The sequence below is a fragment of the Nipponia nippon genome, unplaced genomic scaffold, assembly GCF_047370975.1.
Source record: "Nipponia nippon isolate SJK-2023a ecotype South Korea unplaced genomic scaffold, ASM4737097v1 scaffold_14, whole genome shotgun sequence".
Lineage (NCBI taxonomy): Eukaryota > Metazoa > Chordata > Aves > Pelecaniformes > Threskiornithidae > Nipponia > Nipponia nippon.
The window spans coordinates 4,622,853-4,641,329 of NW_028262330.1; the positions used below are offsets into that span (position 1 = coordinate 4,622,853).

Genomic DNA, 18,477 nt, shown 5'->3' on the forward strand with positions numbered 1-18,477 from the left:
TATTTAGGAGTCAGGCTGGAAAAATTCCTTTTTTTAGTAATTATTTTAAGCCCCAATAATATTGTCACAACACTAATTCCATGGACTAGAAGCACTACAGCTTCTATAAGCATGACTTTAAATATAAATAAATGCCTCTTCACATCAACACCAAAAATCTCCAGCCAAGATCAGCTCTTCTTCAATGGTTGTCCTCTCCACCCGTAACTTAGGGACTTGAAGTCAACAAGCAGGTAGTTTGGTCTAGCGAGATAGAGGGAGGACTTTTTATCAGCCTAGGGAGGACTGATAAAGGCATAAGCCATGTTAGCTTTAATAACAGGTATTCTTGTTTGGTTTTAATAATAACAGAATAGGTATGAGAAGTCCTACTAAGTAGATATGCCTAATTTATTTAACGTAAACTTACTAAATGTCTACGCAGCTTCTCAGTAAGTTTCCATATTGACATATAGGCTCTCTATAATGTAATATTGTGCCACTCAGAGGTGCTGAGCCTGTTGCTTTTCGTATATAAAAATATAATCCTGAAGCAAACAGTGGAGTATGCTGAGCTACCTTCGAATTAAGTATTGGATGGGTCTACTCTTCTTTTTTGTCCTTGTCTTGATGTCCTCCTCTTTAGGTTTGTGTGGTAAATGCAAATTGTTCTCTCTTTCATGAATTTACTACTAACTGTGTGGTATTTGGTGTTCAATGACTGCACTCTTGGAATCAAATGATTTGGGGAAATTGAAACTTCCTTCACGAACATGCCTATAACATTTATTGGCATATTTTTATCCACAATTTGGGACCGATTCTTGACCCCTATTTATTGATGAAAGGAAGAAATTCTTTAAAATGGAGATAAAAGGAGAAATTTATGTGGGATAATCTGTAGCTCTATATACTAGTAAACTGCAAGTGTTATGCTAAGTAGCTGAGAATTAAATTATTAATAATAATATTTGGTAAATTACTGAGTTTCTTTAAAATACTAATAACATGGAACAGTGGAAGATGGATAATCAGCTTTGAGGGTAATCGGCTATTTCTTAAGCTTATTTTTAATAAATACCTGAAAATAAACTGGACTACTCTGAGGATAGTGAGGCACTGGACCAGGTTGCCCAGAGAAGTTGTGGATGCCCCATCCCTGGAAGCGTTCAAGGCCAGGTTGGATGGGGCTTTGAGCAGCCTGGTCTAGTGGAAGGTGTCCCTGCCCACGGCAGGGGGCTTGGAACTGGATGATCTTTAAGGTCCCTCCCAACCCAAACCATTCTGTGATTCCATTGAAGCTATGCTAAACAGGGACAGATGTGAATGAAATCTTTTGACTATCTTAAAGAATTTTATTTCAAGTTTATACTCCTAAATGGTTCCATGGATGCATCTGTAAAACAAAAGGCTGTCTTCTAAGTTTGTCCAATATTAAAACTCAACACTTACCAGTAAATTCCACACAGTAAAGCCTAGCCCACACTGATTCCAGCATAGGGTTCCAAATAATTCTGGCACGTCTGGAACATTTGTGAGTTGGCATTGGTGATCATAATTTTAGTATTATGCTCTAGTTTGACATTAACAAGCAACTTCTCACAACAGAGACTTTGCTTAAACATATTTTACTATGTTCCTTGGTTTCCACTCAGCCTTTCTACATAGTCTATGCAAGCTTGCTTTCTGGGGCAGAGAATAAAATGCTTCATTTGAAGAGACAGTGATTTCAGTTAGTCCTTGTAGGCACTGCTGAAATGCATGTAATAATTAAGAGGCAGGATGAAGTGCTTGTGAGAGCCTCACTTTACCTTTTTTCCATAAGCTCAGAGAAAAGCAGTCCAAAAATCATTGTAGTATTGTCACTCCCTGAGTCCCAGAGAGTTTGTTTCTTATCATATCTGCTCTTGCACATTAGTTTCAGGGATGCAGCTCCCATAATTCCCTTCTTCTGATTGTACACACTGATGTTCTAATTTAACAAAGTCTTCTCATCACATATGACAATTATGTTGACTCTGTTTCTCTTCATTCAGAGACTTGATCTCTCTTCAATGCCCCATGAGCTTGGAGAATATGTGAGAGTACTTGTAATCAGATACTTTTGTGCTCAGGATGTCTGCTTCACCACAATTTACAAATGAGAAAGGAAGATGTAGACAGCTAATGAGACCTGGGTGGTGTCTGTAATCTTAGGGACCAATTCAGGCCAGCGAGCAGCCTCAACAGCAGGGCGAGTGTTTAGTAAAAAATGCTTTTATGATTGTAAATAGTTATTAGAGTCTGGTCCTGCAGTCTGATTTGCTTAGATGCAGGCTGAGACCACGAGAACAGAAAGTTACAGAATTTGTATCGTAGTACAAAGAACTGAAAGCTTATTTCCAGGAACAGATAGTCTGAAAGGGTAGCCAGATTTACTATTACAACTGTGAGGTCTTCTAGAGAGACATTCTGTCTTTATAAATGTGTACACGCTCTTGGCAGGGAAAAAGGAAATGTGAAGAAATGGTGCATTTTCGTCACCTCTTCACTTACAGAGATCCCTGGGGATAGCTTCTGGTGCTTGCAGTTGGGTCAAATCTGATTCTTAGTTTCCCTTCAGAAAGGCAAACCTATTCCTACAGAAAGTATTTCCAGAGAGTTAAATATTAATTCAGTTTTTCCTAATATGGAAAAATGACTGTAATCATAAGAGCATAGAAAGTATTGTTTAATTATGAGATAATATGGAAATCCTATTGGGCTAGGCAGTCTTAGAGAGAGGAGGCAGTCCCTCTTGGAAGAGTTTGTAGTCTAAATGGACAGGGCAAACACAGAGCAGGATAAAGTTATAGAATATATAGTCAAAACCAGTGCCTGTCCACTAACTGAGGGAAGAAACTACTCAGTATGCAACTGTAAACAGCAACAGTTAGAATCACAGATTATTTTAACTGTAAAACATAGAGCGTAAAGTCTTTGTTTGCAATAACCTGGACACTAGCTGGCCATAGGTAGTTTAAACTAAATGTGCACATATGCCTTATTCTGCCTACAACAGAGCCTAAATGGGTTTTCTGTGTTTCAGCTGTTATTTGCTAATACATAATGCCTGAGGAGTCTTGGTCATAGAGCAGGTTCCCTCCCTGCCAAATGCTCCTCAAAACTCTAACAAACAAAAACATTCTCTGTAGCAATGGACTTTCGTTTTGATGACACGTTCAGCATATAATGCAAATGAAATGTAAGTTCACGCATTATTTCAGTAGTAGCTTGTGAGGGGTTCAGAGATGAAAAAGTATTTTGAATCCAGCCATACTTCCAGAGTGAGAAATACTGCTTTGAGTCTCTAGAGAAAGAGAATCCACCCACCCAACTGAAAATATCACATGCTTTTGGAGCACACAGTTTGCTAGCGGATAGTAATGTGGGAAATAAAGCATATGTCTTGCCACAGTTGTGCTTGTGTCAAACTTAAGTCACTTGCTCAGTTAAAAAATTCAGTCTGCATTGTGTTCTGTAATCAGTTAGATTTTTTTTTTCTCTCAATTGCTTCAGTTTTGTTTTAAGAAACCATTGTACTGACAAAACGCATGTTATGTACATGTTATCCAAACTGCATAGTAACATTTACATTTGGGTGTCATTTCTTCTGACACCTGTATTACCAGAACCCACTCTGTCAAAAGGCCATTTCCCTCAGTAAATGAAATCCCTTCTCCTTATACAAATTAGCAAATAGTTCTGAAGTGGTCTGTTTTCATTTTCCATCCTTAATTCTCCCTCCCCATAGATATCCATGGGACTAATTCCATAAAGAGCAATTTGCCATTGAAAAAGCCCCAAAACATGCTTCTGAGTGTTCAAAAACTGTGTGTGTGAAGGTGATTTTTGCCATAGAAGTCTTGCAATGTGTGTTTCAATGATACGGTTCTGATGAATGATGATAGCGTAGCAAAACCTTGTTAAACAGCTGTTGTTTTTCTTCTAGAAACTACTAGCTGAAAATGACACAGCAAATGCATAACTTAAGTCTCCTCCAGACTAAAAAGAACAGCATGCCATCCTCTCCAAATGCTGCAAAGCGGTTATATCGGAACCTGTCAGAGAAGCTTAAGGGGAGTCATACATCCTTTGACGAAGCATATTTCAGAGCTCGATCTGACCGGCTCAGTCTCCGTAAGACCTCAATGGTAATTACTTCATACTTATCAAATTGCTGATTTAGTGTCCTATTAATCTTCTTAATTGGTTTGCTTTTAATCTGTACAATTTTCATCATCTCACTTTGTCTGTTCCCTGACCACTGCTGTGTGTTCTTCCCAGACTTACCATTTACGATCCTGTGTCAAAATAAACTCTCACCTTCTGGAAAGCTAAAGAAAAGCTACATTTCTCAAGTGATGATGCTTTATTTTAGGAGTAAGGTCTTAACTTGGCATTAATGTGACAAAATGTGGATTAAATATATACACACAAGTGTTTCTCTTACAAGAAATGAAGAAAAAGTATTTTGAGAAAACTGAAGATTACTTTAGTAGAAGTTCCCATTTTTCCAAACAACAGAGCAAGTGGAACTTACATGCTGTGACAGATAAATGCAAGGTTGTTCCCAGACTGTGGTGATGGTCACTAGATAAGACCATGGAAAAGGGAGATCGCACATGAAGCAGTCTGGCCTGGGTACCCTACCCTAGCTGCAGAACACAGCCAAGCACTCTGGTGCCAGTACAGGAAAGCATGTAAGCACCAGCTTCACTTAACACTCACAAGCGCTCCTATTTATGCCACTGCTGGTGAAGTTACACAACCTCCAGCACACACATTTTGAAGAATGGACTGTGCCCCTGAAATAATAGCACAGTGTAAGTTCAGTGCACAACAGAATCCTTTATATTTGCTGGAAGAAGATGAACCTGCTGTTGATATCACCAAAACAAAATAAATTCTCCTTTTCCATAAGTAGGAAGAACAGACACATCCTTCAACTTCTCCTCTAAATTATTTTGAGGGAAAGAGTTCCTCACCACTTCTGAAGAGCAATGACTTATGACAGTGTCTGTGAATGTGCCAGGAGACACCTCTTGGAATCATTACTATGCTGCACTAAAGCAGATGCTTAGCGCAGTGCAGGACTAAACTGAATATGGTTGGGCCAGATAATAAAAATATTACATCTTGTCAGAAGAAAAAGCACACTCTAGATACTTCAACTCTCACAAATCTTTGTGATGTATGAGACAAATTATATGAATCAATGCAAGAATTGAAAATAATTTTAAAATCAATTCAATGATCCTATCCCCTAGGATCACTCCTTTCTTGAAGTCAGAGGAGCCATGCATGCCCCATGGAAGAGCTAAGCTGAAAGGTAGCTCTAGTGCATTGGAAAGTCAAGAGACCGTTGTCTCTCTCCTGTGACAAAAGGCTATGACCTGAAGGAAGCGGGGGATCATGGCTCCTTCCTCTCAGCTCTGCCAGAGCCAAGAGATTTTGTTTTACAGAAGGAGAAGCCTGAAACTCAACCAGGGCTTGATAGCTGGAGAACAGCCTTTGCATAGCAGCCAACAGCTGCGTTTTTGAGGCAGTGGGTTTCCAGATGCTTTCAGTTTGTAGACATCATTTGAATTTGGGCCTCTAACTATGAACTGTGGGAAAAGATTCTTTAGATTCATTTTTTAGCCACTATCTTTTCTTGCCTTTTTCTTTTCAATTGCAAGCCTGTGTGTGACTAAGTGAGTGAGAAAGAGGAGGATAAACTAGTGCTGGGGACCATGCCAGAGCAGACTGACATGTAGACTGAATGAATGCCAGTCTGTTAGAGTATCTTCTGACCAGTGTTTCTCTAAATATACACTTCAAATCACATATTCCTTCAAATATGGGGTCTTCTGTCTTACTTAACTAATGAGAAGAGAAATGGCAAATGAGCATAGCCCAAAGACTGAGGAGCAGTGTACTGCTGCTGAGGTTCAAGTCCTCTGGTATCCACAGTGCTAATCCCTTACAGTGTCACTTCTCTCCCTTTTCAGTCCAGATCTGTCAGGCAGTGGGAGTGCCTATTCAATCAGCAATTGCAATTAGGAGACTCAATTTTACATTGTGATGTGGACGGTGGTTTAATGGGGTACAGACTTACTTGTACTAACTTTGTTTCCCCCGACTCCCTACACTGTCATGGGAGTGACACAGCTTTTCTCATTGCTGACCTACAGCGAGCATAGGTACCTTTAGGTATCACCAGTCTGGGCTCTGAGCTGGTGTCCACAACAGTGAAGAGACTCCCGCTGAAATCAAAAGGCTTTGGATCCCATTCTATCCATTCTGCCTGTTGTTTCCACAGTTTTCCCTAGAAATAAATAGCAAGGAAACCATCAGTGAAGGGGTGGAAATATTCCAGGTCAAGTTGCTAGCTGATGTATTTTCTAATCATTGAGTTTCTGTGCTACAGAGCGAAGTCAACGACTAAAATCATGTCTCCAGACAAGTGAACAACATTTGTTAGAATTTGTTTTCTTTCAGCTTTGGCTAGTGAAGAGTTTTCTTTCCATTCTCTCTTGCTGTGCAACACTTTCCATTCAGTAAATTGTTGTCTTGCTGCAGACATAGCAATGTCCCAAAATAGCTTTATTCTTGAACTCATGTTTATCAAAACAAGTCTTTGCAAAAACTACTTTAACGTTTTTTCCAACTCCAGTAGCACATAGTGGACTTTTTCAGTCAAACCTAGAGCAAATATCTTGAAAGGGGCACTTCATTTTAATTAAGCTACATAAGATTGCATTTCTAAACACTCCAGCACTGAATCACTTACTGGAACATGGTTATTACTTACTGCAAAGCAATACTGTAGTCCTTTTCAGTATATACATTTGTGCATCAGAGTAACACCTAAATAAATTAATCACATAGCACAGCTGTCTAGCTAATGATTAGAGGCTGCAGGACTGAGTCAATGAAAAAGCAATGTAAAAACTGTCCCTAAACTTTACCTGATCACTTGTAAATGTGATTCAGTTTCTATTTGAATTCAATGGTTTTGTCTTTTCAGAGCAGAAGAAAGTTATCTAGTAAATGTAAATGAAGGCAGAAAGCAGAAGGCTCGTTAGTATTTGTGACACTACCTGCTGGACGAAAATTGAGCACATGGGTCTAAAGATACTACGTCTTACCCCTATCTGAATTTCTTACCCCTGGGCTGCAGATGTCTGAATAATGCTGCAATACTTGAGAGTCTTTTACATAGAATATGATCAACTTTTTGCGGAAAACTATATAACCTTCAATGTATTTCTGTTTTCTGTGTGAAAGCAAATAGTTGGGGATAAGTTAGTCAGGTGTGTAGAAAGTTTTTCTGGCCTTGGAGAGCTGGGCTTGATGCCGGCTTCTAAATGGGGCAATTTACTGGCATGGCTGAAAACGTGGTAGATATTTTGCTGTCTCACCAGGACATTTTTTGACTGAAATAGATACAGCATGGTTAGATGTGCACTGCTATGTGAACGAGGGATGCATACATGCCCAGGGAGAAAGGCCATATCACAGTTCCCATGTTTTCACACTCTTTGAAGTTACAAGACTTGCCAGCATATTTCAGCCTATTCCTTGTGTCTGAATTGTTCATTTGGAAAACCTGGTATTTGCAATTCGGTCTCATAATTGTTTGGATTGGATGAAGTAGCTAATAAAATTCATGCTCTGTTTCTTGTTTAAATCAGTGCAGCTTTTTCAATCAGATTTGTAATGAAATGAAGAAATAGAAATTTGCTTATATTTTTTTCCCCTTTTGGTGAAACATTGCTGCCAACCAATTAGCTGGCAGGAGTGTTTATGAGGAATTAACTTAAGCATGTGCTTAGATTCTGCTCAGCAACTTACTTAAGGCCAAAATTTCACAAATACTTTAGGTATTTCATTTGGCAAGAAAAAATCCAAAGATGCATTTTCAAAGGCATCTAGGCAGGTCTAAATCTTGATAACTGAATCCAAAAATAATAATTCAAGTCAAAGTTTTTAAAATAATTCCACACTAATTATTCAGGAAGGTAAAACCTGTTGTTACAGTGTGTGTACATATATTTGAAAATGGCCAAATGCTTTTGTCAGCCATGTCATTGGGTTAATTTCAGCTGGAATACTGCAGTTAGCCATCTTTTTTTTATTATGTAACAGGGATTTTTTGGTTTTGTATAACACAAGAAACTCCTGGGATGTAGTACAAGATTTATTGAGTTTCAAGTAAATAATGGTATTGAGCACTTAGGGTAGCACTCTACAAATGCCAACTCATTTAACTTTTGTGCACATACATAAAGTCAACTAAAAGAGAATTCTGATTTCAAAAACAGGGAAGCCCCTGTATGTTCCCAGTGCCACAGAAGTGGGAATGTGAACCAAGAAATACCTGTTCCTGTCCTAAGTGAGCACCACAAGCCTGTCATTGAGTAACACCATCAGCTGTACCCTTTTGTTCGGCTCTCAGACTGTTAGCTGGTGCTTCCGAAAATGAACTTAACTAAAAGAACTGGAAACTAATGTAGTCGTTCAGTTTACTTCAACCAATTCCCTTTGTAGTAAGCTCTTTATGAATTTACTGTTAAGTAGATTTTCCTAACTGTGATCAGTTACAAGATTAATAAGGTTTTGCTTGTTTTCTGATTGGATCAAAATGCAGATGCTTCTGAAGCATAATTACACTTTATTTCCATAAACAACAGTAGAGAGGAAGTTCCAAAATCAGTAGAAAAAAATTTGAAATGGATGTAAACTGTGATGAAATTAATGCTTTTTAGAATGTTGATACATATTTTTGGAAAACTGGTGAATATATTTTGCATTTCTAATCATTAATATGAAAAAACAGTCTATCAGTTCACAGTTCAGCATTCATAATAATGAAGTTTCAAAGACTGAAGGAGCACAGCCTTTTTTTTTTTTTCCCCTTTACGTGGAACATCAATGATCTATTTATGTTGATTTTGAGTACATAGTACAGTGACACATAGCTGTTACATGTCTATCATTGACTTGAGTGGGAGTTGATGACATATAGCATGTATCAGAATCATACCATTAATTAAAATAGCTTGTAATTATAATTAAAATTCTTTTAATTTCTAGCCAGAGCACTTCATCCCTTCAGGGTAGCAGCAAAACACTAGAATAAGAGTGAGATCTCTGATTTCAGGATGATAAGGTGTTATATAAGCAAGACAGCAGATGTGTGGAGCTACTGGAATGAAAAGAAATATTGCTGCATTGCAGTAAAAAATTCTCTCTTTTTTAAGCTTTACCTTATAATAAAAGAAATATGTGCTGGCCTCTTTTCTAAATTTCTCCTGGAGATGTGTCCTCTCTAATGACAGTATATGTCCTTAAAGACAATTTTTTGCCTTGAACAGAGGGGTGGATAAAGAATGATAAATCTCACTGCTCACCATTCAACTGTTCCTTTTTCTGAGATTTTCCTCTTACACCTAACACTGAAGTATGATCTAAGTATTTGATAATGAAGTTAAATCTGAATCCTACAATCTAGACAAGAATCTGAAAACAAGAATTTGACAGAGACCCATTTTGATGAAGCACTTGTTTAAGTAGTGTCTTTTATTCCACATGAAAATTTACAGAAAAAATATTTCTCCAGCATGAGCTGTCTTTTGTAGTGAAGTGTCTAAACAGCAGATTCCCAAGTTGACACTACTCTCCTAGATTTGCTTTACTGCTGCATAGTTCATTTCATCCTTAGATAGTCATCTAACATAAGTATCTCATTTCTCTATATCGACAATTTTGGGTAAAGATCATCTTATGTACATCTGTCTTCTTGTTCTGCTGATCCCTCATATTCAGCATAGGTGGGGTCTATATTAAAACCTTAAGATAACATCATCTTTGCAATTTTGTAGTGTAGTACCAATACTTTACATGCAAAACAATAGACCAGAATATCTCTGTCAGGCCTGAGAATTTCTGAAGACACTTCTAACTTCAAGCAGAACTGAAAAAAAACCTGTAGAACGGATCACATTCCAAGGTGTAGCTGTGGACTCTAGTTTTCAGAACTGCTTGCAAACCATTAGTCTATGCGTTTTAGGAGGAGACAAAAGATGTTCCAGCAGATCAGTGCTCTTTCAGAGAGTGTTATTTCACTGAGAGCAAAACTTGGACAGGGATATGGCAAATAACACTACATCAATTTAAAAAAGAAAATGAAGTTTTGTGGCTGAAATGTTAATTTCTAATCATGGTAGAAGACTCTTTCAATTCAATATTTATTTCGTATCATAAAGAATGCATTATTACATGAGAATAAGAATATAATAAGAATTCTTATTATATAAGAATTTTCTTTGTGTTTCCTCCATCTGGGTTTCAGGACACAGGAAGCTAGTTTACATCATGTATCCGCATCGCTTGCTGTCTTATGTATGCCTTTCTTTAGTATGCCCATTGGCACAATATGTCTATGTAGATCTCGGTTCCTTTATGTGACTGCATGCTGAGCCCTCCTTGCTTAGCTGGGCCTCTTGCTTCTACTAATTCATTCTTAAGAGGAAAAAAAAGCCTTCTGGGTAATTATGGCAATGGGACACTGGGAGAGAATTTAAAGAAACTTGGCAAATAACATGTCATTAGTGTAGGCTCCAGAAGGATGTTCTCATAACAGAAACCTGCAGGCCATGCTACTCTCCTGCACCTGCTTCTCCCCAGCTCAATTAAGAAATGATGGCTTTCTTTGGATGATACCATTCTTTTACCTCCTTGACATTGGTAAGGAACAGGTTCAGTGGTTCTCCCCGCTTGAGAGTCGGTGCCATGTATGTTCTTGGTTTTGGCTGCTTGCGTTCTCTGCTGTTCAGACACATCACTTTCTGGACATCCACGCTGGACAGTCAGTTTTGTCAGTCTCATATCTACCTTATTTAAGGACTATACATTTCAAAGCTGCTTCTAGTTACAAGGTAAATGCAAAAATATGAGCATCTAGAAACGACTGAAGTGTTTCAATGAACAGTACCTATTACTAGCTCACAGGGGAGTTGTGAAGGTTTTTCTCCAGAATAGCTTGTTTGATTTGGATTTTGATCACCTGAGTTTGTAGATTTTTACTTTAAATTTTGAGTTTGAAAAACTCAGTAGTCCAAGACTCTGCCAAAATCATAGTCTTTCATCCAGTTTCACACTGAAAACATATAATATTGCTCATATAGTTTGATTACAGGACAGATGTCTAAATAAGTAGGGGTTTGTTTTGTATGGGTTTGAAGCTCGCTTGAATCTTCCCACCGACCTGAAGCAAGTTCAAGCACACAAGTCCAGAGGCAGACCGAGCTCAGTTTTGCTGCAAACCATTTCCATGTTTCTAGCTGAACCTAAGCTGGGGCTGAGGATCAACATTTTCTAGCAATCTCACAAAACACAAATTTTCTCGATTTATTTTTAAAACACTGACATTTGAAAAGTTTTACTGAATTTCTGTTTTTATTGATACACAGAATTTCCAGTGCAATGAAGCTATGTTTGAGGCCGTAGAACAGCAAGATCTGGATGCTGTTCAGATTCTTCTTTATCAATACACACTGGAGGAACTGGACCTGAACACACCAAACAGTGAGGGACTAACTCCTTTGGATATTGCCATTTTGACAAACAACGTCCCTATTGCTAGGACCCTTCTACACGTTGGGGCAAAGGAAAGCCCACACTGTAAGTAAAGAACATGAACTGACTTAGATAATTGCCTGTAGGAGATTAGGTTTGCTGCTGTTCTGGGAAATTAATTACATTACACATAAAAATTGACTGGTTCTATCATAAAGATGATCATACCAGCAATAGCACCACAGCGCTGGAGGACATTTGCAGCAATACCTGCCTGTTGAATGCATGCTCAGTAGATCTTTTGTGTTCTCTATGTCAGATACACCAGCTGATGAATCAGGTTGAGCTTCTAATGTGATTAACACTGGGGCAGTTGAGTTAATATCAATACTGAGAAAAAAAATCTTTAAAATTATGGAAACAGGAACTGAGTGAGTGATTAAAGATCATGGTCTGAAATATGGAGTTTGTAAGCGAAAATGAAAGGATGATGGGTTGTCTAGACTTTGGTTTATTTTGATTATCCTTTTCATTTTGGCTATGCTGCCTTCAGGAGACAGGCTGCATTGAAATCTATCATTTCCATTACCTGCAGACTCCTCACTCCTAGTCTTCAAATGGCCTAAAATCCCACTTAAATGAGAATTTCAAACCAGAGAAAAACTAAACACAAAACAGACCTCCTCGCTTTACTGGAATACCAATATTGCTTATAACTACATATTGTAGTTATAAAACTCCTTTGTATTCCTTCATGGGCATTTTTATGCACAATTTGTGGGTTGGAGGGTGACTTACCAACCCAATTAATCAACCGTGTACCATGACACAAACTCTGACGCCTTACTTGTGTCTAAAAATACACCAATGTATGCGAATTTGTTTTAAACTGTCAATGCCTATATTTAGGACATTCCCAGCAAGGCTATAATGAGACTGTGTTTGAGGGGTTCGGCCACTGCAGACTCTGCCATTAATTTGAAGTTAGTTAAATTAACAACATTTAGTGCTGGCATGTCAATCTCAGTGCTCCAGGAAATTGCACCTTGAGGCTACTAACATTGCCAGTTTTTTCACTGGAGAGTGTGTGTGCATGTGCGTGTGTGTGTTGAGTTTTTTTGCCAGACCCTCAGTGTTGGTACACCTTTATTGCTTTTCTATGTCCACAGCACTTATATTATCATTTATTCTGGCCTCCTTTAACCTTCCCTGGAGATTTTTGCATAGTGTAGCTGCTCAGTGAAAAGAGTTTTTTAGTTTTATATTTATTTGTTTATTTTTCTGTCATGGTTCATGACTGAGGCTTTAAAAAAAAGTGTGACAGCATTTAGAGTACATGATTGACTGCTGAAGCAACATTCATTAACCATGACAAATCTAGAGGAAAACACAGTCTTGAGTGTTCTAAACAGCAGTAAAAAAGACTAAACTAATTTTTCATTGACCTCATCTGTAAATAAATGCAGTCTGATGGCGAGCAGGGGCAATCATAAATTAGTATTCATTTCCTGTAATTAATGCAAACATGCCTATGAACACAGGGAATATGAATATATAACCACCTCATTTCCATTTCAAAATATACCCACCAAATTTCCACTTCACTTGTCTTGATTTTTAGTTTTTCTGATTGAAATAATGGATGAAGCATTCTCAATAAAAAGCAAATGATTCTTTGTTTTGGGGTTTTTTACCTTAAGGGTTTACAGTTGCTACTTGAGAGCAAAATGCAAAAAGTTATTTTAAGCACTCAAAACAAAGGTTCACAGCATCTTTGTGTGAGGCTTCATTCTTGTGGAACTGATAGCAGTCACTTTCTATTTTCTCTAGTCTTTCTGCTTTGCTCTCTGTACTTAACCAACCCTATTAGAATGAAATCCAGTCTGTTTGTATGATCTCAGGGCTGCAAGAAGATGATCCAGCACCCAGCAGGAGCATTGTCATTTCTCTCTGGTGGGCAGTTGAGCAAGACTTCCCCAGGCTGAGTGGGAGGGGAGGGGATTTCAAGGTAAAATTCTGAATCACCCCAGTTTTGGGACAGGACACAAGCATCTCTTAATCTGATTGGAAGTGTATAGGACAGACGCACAGATCCGGGAGACTGCAAGGTAGAGGAATTCCTCATTCCAAATGCACACAGAAAGCTTGCTCTTCCACTGTATTAGCCGTAGTGATCCAGCTGAAATCTCATTATAGCCCCTAACCTAATGTTGTAGAAAAGAGGATCTGGAGGACAGATAGCTTCCATCTGTATTACCTGGATTTCTGCCTGGAATAGGAACAGCAGCAGATAAAGCAATAGAAAGTAAAACTATGATCTTCATTTCCACATGGAACTTAGACTGTATAAATCTTAACAGGAGCCCAACATCTCTTAAACACAAAGCAAGTAAGATCAGAGAGAACAGCATTTAAAATATTAATTTAGTTGGGGAGGAGGCAAATTCCACTGTGTTATCTTTTCAGTTACTCTTGTTCATCATATACTCATGGTTTGGCTTGTTCATGTGAACCCAAATAAAAATAAGATTAAAATTTCCAGTGGCTGATTAGACACATTTCCAAGACCTGACAATTGTGGATCAGAATCTTGATTAAACAGATAGAACCAGATCCTTAGTGAGAACTTGATCCAGTGCCAATTCTCAGTCCCCTGAAGTTCTGGCACATAAAATCTCCTTCCTCAGTCCTGTTGTGCTGTCAGATGTGTTGCATGCTTATTGTAGGCATGGATCCAGGAAACCATATCACCTTTGGCCTCCCAGTAAACAGGCAGTTCTGAGGATACCAGCAGATTCCAGTAAGCCTGGCCATATGTCTCTGATGTCCATATGAAGAATGATCAAACTTCAAGGATGGCTTCAAGCCAGCTTCTGAAAGCGAAGTCTTGGAGACAAACATTCTTCAAAAACAACCTTTTGCATGTCAGAGGTGTTGAGTAATTCTTTGCTCTTCTCCTGTGGCTTTAAAGATCCCATGGCACTTTCCACATTAGTGTGTAGGGTTATTCTTAGACTCCACTAAACTTTGATTGTGATATTGTTATGAAAGACAGAAGGCAGAAGTTAAAACGAGAGGTTCAGACTGGATAAAACAAACACCTTTTTCAACATAAGGACAGTAAAGCAGTGGAACAGGTTGCCTAGAGTCGTTGCAAAGCCTCCATCCTGGGAAATTTTCAAGACCAGACTGGGTAATGCCCTCAGTAACTTGGCCTGACCTCACAGCTGACCCGGTTTTGAACAAGAAGACTGGACTAGAGAAGGTCCTTTCCAATGTGATTTGCCCCATAGTCCTGTGATTCCAGTTTAGGAATAACACATTCATATGCGTGGACACTTTCACTCGTGGTGTTTTGATGTCAAAAACCTGTCAGAGTCTTGGTCCTTTATATGGCAGTTTGATGTTTTCAGAAATGTCTACTGCTCATGGCTTATGCAAGTGAACGATCGGTGCGTCCTGTGCAAGATTCAGGCTGTTCTTCTAAAAACCTTAGGGAAACCAAGAGCCTGGCTGTCCCTACATAGCAACTCCCCATCATTCCTAAGAGTAGTGCAGCGCTAGGGCAGTGTTTTCAGTAAATAGGGGCCTTTTAAATTAAGACTCTCTCAGAGCTCTTCTGCAAGAATACCAGACACTGGAGAAAAGTTATTTTCTGTGATTTCAGAATTCCTTCTCTTGTACACCATTTCCTGCATATTGAACATCAGATCGGTGGTTGCATTTCTTTTCAGATTAAACATCTTTACAAGTCCTATTTTCTAAAGTGCAAATAGTTTGAACAATTTCAGGCTAAGAGCATTTCTGAAAACAGGGCTTGATTCATCACATTTCACTGTATAATAAAGGGGCTGGTTTAGTGTAGTCTTGTAGGGTTGGGCTAAAATCAAACCTATTTTAGTTTGTAACCTATGCGATCTTCACTTTCACCTTTATTATCACGCAGTAGTTCATGCAGGCAATCTGAACTGCTAAATGTCAAATTAAAATTATTCTGAGCACTGGATAAAAACAAAGTCTCCATGTGTCAAGCCACTCACTATCTGCCTAGTCTGCCGGAGGACTAATTAGATAGCACATGGGCAAAATTGTGGCACAAAGAAAACCTGGAAAGAGATCCATTCGATACCAGCCATGGCTCTTAGGCACAAAACTCTCATTCTTAAGTTTGCCAATTAGATCTCCTTTCGCTTGTAGAGATTTATATATTGTATGTGTTTAGAACCAGTACAACCTTCTTTTTTTCTATGAAAGCTTATGATATTATGGCAAAGTAGGGGTTGGATAGAAACCAAATGATTTATTATTTTAGTTCGGTTTTAATATTCCACCAACTTAAAACATACATGCAATTTCAGTCTAATTAAGACATTTTTAGGCATATGAGAAACACTGGAAGACAAAATTTGCTCAATTTATTCATGTTGTTAATCCCATTTAAGTGGCCAGATCCTTAAGTGCTGTAAATTGGCATGCTCTAATCCACTTGATGACAAGATAACTCCTGGAAGGCAGAGTGTTCAAGGATTTGACCTCACGTGTTATACCAGAATGTGTAAGGCCAGAATTTTGTCACATAAGTCCACCAAGCAATTACTTACTTTTCCCTTTTCTTGGTAGTTGTTAACATGGAAAGCAGGTCAGCGCATCTGAGTACATTGGTCCAGGAAGCACAGCAGCGAGTTACTGAATTGTCTGCACGAGTGATGAATGAAGGCCTTGGTACAGACAGCACAGAAAAAGAGAAGCAACTAAAAGCATGGGAATGGAGATACAGGCTATACAAGCGCATGAAGGCAGGCTACGAGCATGCTAGTAAGTAGAAGAAAGTACTTGCAAAACTCAAGATGAGAACTCTACAACTGAGAACACTCTGCCTTTGTTAAGCAAAGAAGCTCTCGCTAACTGATCCTCACAGCGCTGCTGTGAAGCAGTCGAATCTTAGGGTGGGAAAACTGAGGCATACGACTAAATGGTCTTCCCAAGAATGAGAAGGAAATTGATCTTAGAACAATAGTGGATGAAATATCTGAGAGCAACAAGCACAAAGCTCCTTTAGGAGTGGGCTGCATAAAATTGATAAGATGACACCTTCAGACTCTTGGTTCAGGATCTAATGATTCTGTTCTGCTTATTTCTCTTCACGTTTACTCCTGGATCTCATTTAATGTGCTCAGAGTTTTAAACAGGATGATTAGAAATTAATATATGAATAGGGAGGAAAAGGGATGGGGTCGCTGGCCTTATTTCTGTTGTAATTTGATTTTTTTTTAAAAAAAGTATTCTGTTTTAGAAGAATGGAGTTGTTCTAAACATCTGATCAAACAACGGAATTTCATTTTACATATAAAAATTGTGAAAACTTAATTTTGGCATCCACATATAACATTTCATCAGCATAGTCACAGATTGGGTCACTTTAAACTGTTGTACAAGTGAGTCTGTACCCAAAGTAAATGTGAATTCAGGCCCATGGGAAGGAGTAAACAGGGCTGAATTGTTTCACATGTAGATCTTTTAGCTGTATCCTATTCAATGAAATACAATCATTGCCATTAACATTTTTACAACCATCTTTATATAAATGTACTTACAAATAATTTTCTCAAATTTATTGTATTCTAAGATTACTTCCTCAAGACAGATGTAGTGCTCCTTGTATCGGATACTAAATACAGGAAATATAGCAGTAGTGTAAGTTAATATAATGGGCTTTTAAATCAATCCCAGCAGTAAGTCATGACATTTTGTTTGATTTCTGAATTGAGTCTGATTGATATTCTGTGAATTAAGCTTTTTTTTTTAAAAAAAAAAAAAAAAGATGTTAGGCCTCAACTGACAACTGTATTTTGGAAACACTACACCAAAACATTTGTGGAATTTGCAATTTCTGAATCACAATAATGTAAAAATGTTTTCTGTTATTTGATAAATTTGAGTTTGTTAGTGAAACCATAAAGGTTTAATTAGCTCTTTGTGGTTTTGTCCTTTCTCTCTCCTCCTACCCACCCCAAGAGATTTATAGGGGCTTTTCATTGACATAATTAGCATGAATCTGTTTTATTGGGTTACATATATGCAGGAAGATATTTTTAACCAAAAGGAGCCCAAACCATGATAGAAACAAATGGTGTCTGCAGGATATTGTTAGCAGGGGCACTAATTAAAATGCTCAAAAGGCAGAGAACACAAACACCTACAACCCAAAGCTCACAATTGCAGGGTGATTTTCAGTGGGTTCTTTGAAGACTCAGAAACATTGTTTGAATAGGATTTGTTGTGCTGAAGAGCTGATGTTTTCTCTTCTCTCCCAGGAGCCCCTGAGGCGCCAACCAATGTCTGTCTCATGGTAACAAGCAGTACATCACTCACTGTCACCTTCCAAGAACCTCTGAGTGCCAACTCAGCTGTGGTGACCAAGTATAAAGGTACTGGATTTAGACATCTTTCATTTACCTTAACAATGTACAAAAATTTGAGGGCTAAGTGGCAAAGGTATTTATCTACAAGAGACTATATTACAATGCTAGTAATGTTTGAAATTAATTATTTTCCCAATTAATAGCTGTAGAAGTGGAATTTTCTTAAAAGATTTCCCAAAGACAAAATTTTTATTAAAAAAGAAAAATAAATTAACCAAAAGCTTTCTCCATGAGTGCTTTGAAGAAGTTTGCTTGACTCACTGTGGTTAGGACATCGGCTCAATGACTGGGTTGAGATGAGCAGTTATAAAACACAAGCTAACTTTTGGTGCCTGTGGGCTCCTGAAACCATGTGTATCCTTGTAAATGCCAAACCCACACCACCATTCCTTAAAGGAATGCCTCTGGAAGCTGAAACTTTTGGCAGAGGCATCATACAGCTCAACTAATTAGCTATTCCAGGGCTCCCACATCATTCTTGGAAGAGCAATAC

The 18,477-nt window shown here is 38.2% G+C and overlaps 1 protein-coding gene across 1 annotated transcript in view; it reads left to right on the forward strand.

Annotated features, from left to right (window-relative positions):
• ANKFN1 (ankyrin repeat and fibronectin type III domain containing 1) overlaps positions 1 to 18,477 on the forward strand; it is a 113,012-nt gene that overhangs the window by 46,536 nt on the left and 47,999 nt on the right. Inside the window, exons 3-6 of the mRNA XM_087750845.1 lie at positions 3,950 to 4,151; positions 11,457 to 11,667; positions 16,183 to 16,377; positions 17,877 to 17,990. Of these exons, the coding sequence (XP_087606971.1) occupies positions 3,966 to 4,151; positions 11,457 to 11,667; positions 16,183 to 16,377; positions 17,877 to 17,990 (706 nt within the window). The 5' untranslated portion in view covers positions 3,950 to 3,965. The remainder of the gene's footprint in view (positions 1 to 3,949; positions 4,152 to 11,456; positions 11,668 to 16,182; positions 16,378 to 17,876; positions 17,991 to 18,477) is intronic.